This window comes from Protobothrops mucrosquamatus, unplaced genomic scaffold (genome assembly GCF_001527695.2).
Source record: "Protobothrops mucrosquamatus isolate PMUCROS unplaced genomic scaffold, P.Mucros_1.0 scaffold26827, whole genome shotgun sequence".
Lineage (NCBI taxonomy): Eukaryota > Metazoa > Chordata > Lepidosauria > Squamata > Viperidae > Protobothrops > Protobothrops mucrosquamatus.
In genome coordinates, this window is record NW_015412573.1 from 1 (window position 1) to 1,848 (window position 1,848).

Genomic DNA, 1,848 nt, shown 5'->3' on the forward strand with positions numbered 1-1,848 from the left:
CTCCTCCTCCTCCTCCTCCTCCTCCTCCTCAAGTCCACCCATCTTAAAATATGCTGGCTGGGGGATTCTGGGAGTTAAGAATTCTTTAAGAAATGATGACCCCAATTTGGTGTCTTCCCTGCCTGCCTGTTTTCTTGGTCTTTCCCGGGAAATAATAATAATAATAATAATAATAATAATAATAATAATAATAATAATAATAATAATAATAATAATAATAATAATAATAATAATAATAATAATAATAATAATAAAACAACAACAACAACAACCCTAAGGTCCAACAGACTTTCCTCCTCCTATGTTCCCCATGTGAGGTGGGCAGGGCGAGAGAGAGGATTGGCTGAAGGTCACCTGCTGGCTTTCATGGCTAAGGCAGCACTAGAATTCACTGTCTCCTGGTGATTGGCCCAAAGTCACCCAGCCGGCTTTCGTGGCTAAGGCAAAACTAGAAGTCACCATCAGCTAACGATTGGCTCAAAGTCACCCAGATGGCTTTGGTGGCTAAGACAAAACTGGAACTCACATCTCCTGATTCTAGCCTGGTGCCTTAACCCCTAGGCCAAGCTGCCTATCCTCAACCTTTTGTGCCTTCCTTTCTCCCCACAGCGCTTTGCGTCCATCCCACGCTACGTGGAAACCTTGGTGGTGGCCGACGAAGAAATGATGCGCTTTCACGGCGCTGGGCTGAAGCCATACCTGCTCACCATCATGGCAGCCGCTGCCAAGTTCTTCCGCCACCCGAGCGTCCGGAATCCCGTCAACTTGGTGGTGACCAGGCTAGTGGTGATCGGAGAAGCCGAGGACGGGCTGAGGGTTACCTCCAACGCGGCCGAGACCCTGCGCAATTTTTGCAGCTGGCAGAAAGGGCTGAACAAGCCCAGCGATAAAGACCCCGAGCATTTCGACACGGCCATTCTCTTCACCAGACAGGTGAGAAGCGACACCTGTCCCATCTCGCAGGCATCTGAGTTGGCTAAAAGCAGGTCGGCGGAAACCTGGAGGGGGGGCATTTAAAGAGCATCTTGTAGGCGCTTTCACAAAATGGGGAACGGGAATGGCCAGGTGGAAAAGATCGATTTCTTAGAAGGAAATTGGAAGAAAAGCTCCCTTAAGTTCTTTCTAGGATGGTGTTTCTTCACCCTGGCGACTTTTCAGACAGGTGGACTTCAACTCCCAGCATGCCTCTGGTGAATTCTGGGAGCTGAAGTCCACACAATGTAAAGTAAGCTGGCTGAGGAATTTTGGGGGTTGAAGTCCACCCCTCTTAAAGCGTGCTGGCTGGGGAATTCTGGGAATTGAAGTCCACCCCTCTTAAATCAAGCTAGCTAGGGAATTCTGGGAGTTGAAGTCCACCCCTCTTCAAATTGCCGAGGCTGAGAAACGCCGCTCTAGGATATTCTTGACCAACTTCGATTGCTTTAATAAAAAAAGGCACTCCCAAAACTCTGGATTGCAGCAATTTGCCAATTTCAATTCCCTAGAATTCCTGGAATTACAGATCCCAAAATCCAGCTTTGGAAACAGAAGTTATGCCCTGAGTTTTGAAAGAATGTCAGCCTCCCGCTGAACTCTTATTTTTCATGAAAAGCTGGTTTCTTTCGTCAGGGCTGACCAGAAACCGGATGGCACAAATGTTAGGAAGTTAACCTCACCAACGGAGCGAGGGGAAAACAATTCTTACAATACACGTTTATCTCTTTGCTGGCAGGATCTCTGTGGACGCTCCAGCTGCGGCACCCTTGGCATGGCAGATGTGGGCACAGTCTGTGATCCGACCCGCAGTTGTTCCATTGTCGAGGACGATGGGCTCCAGTCAGCCTTCACTGCGGCCCACGAATTGGGTAA

General features: G+C 48.5%; 1 protein-coding gene across 1 annotated transcript; it reads left to right on the forward strand.

Moving 5' to 3' along the window:
• Window positions 1-609: 609 nt before the first annotated feature.
• Window positions 610-1,843, forward strand: LOC107302106 (A disintegrin and metalloproteinase with thrombospondin motifs 4-like; the record flags this gene model as incomplete). The annotated part of the gene is made up of 2 exons (XM_015831230.1): window positions 610-933; window positions 1,712-1,843. Coding segments are annotated over 2 exons (456 nt in total), but the record flags the coding sequence as incomplete, so codon positions are not given.
• Between the last annotated feature and the right edge of the window lie 5 nt (window positions 1,844-1,848).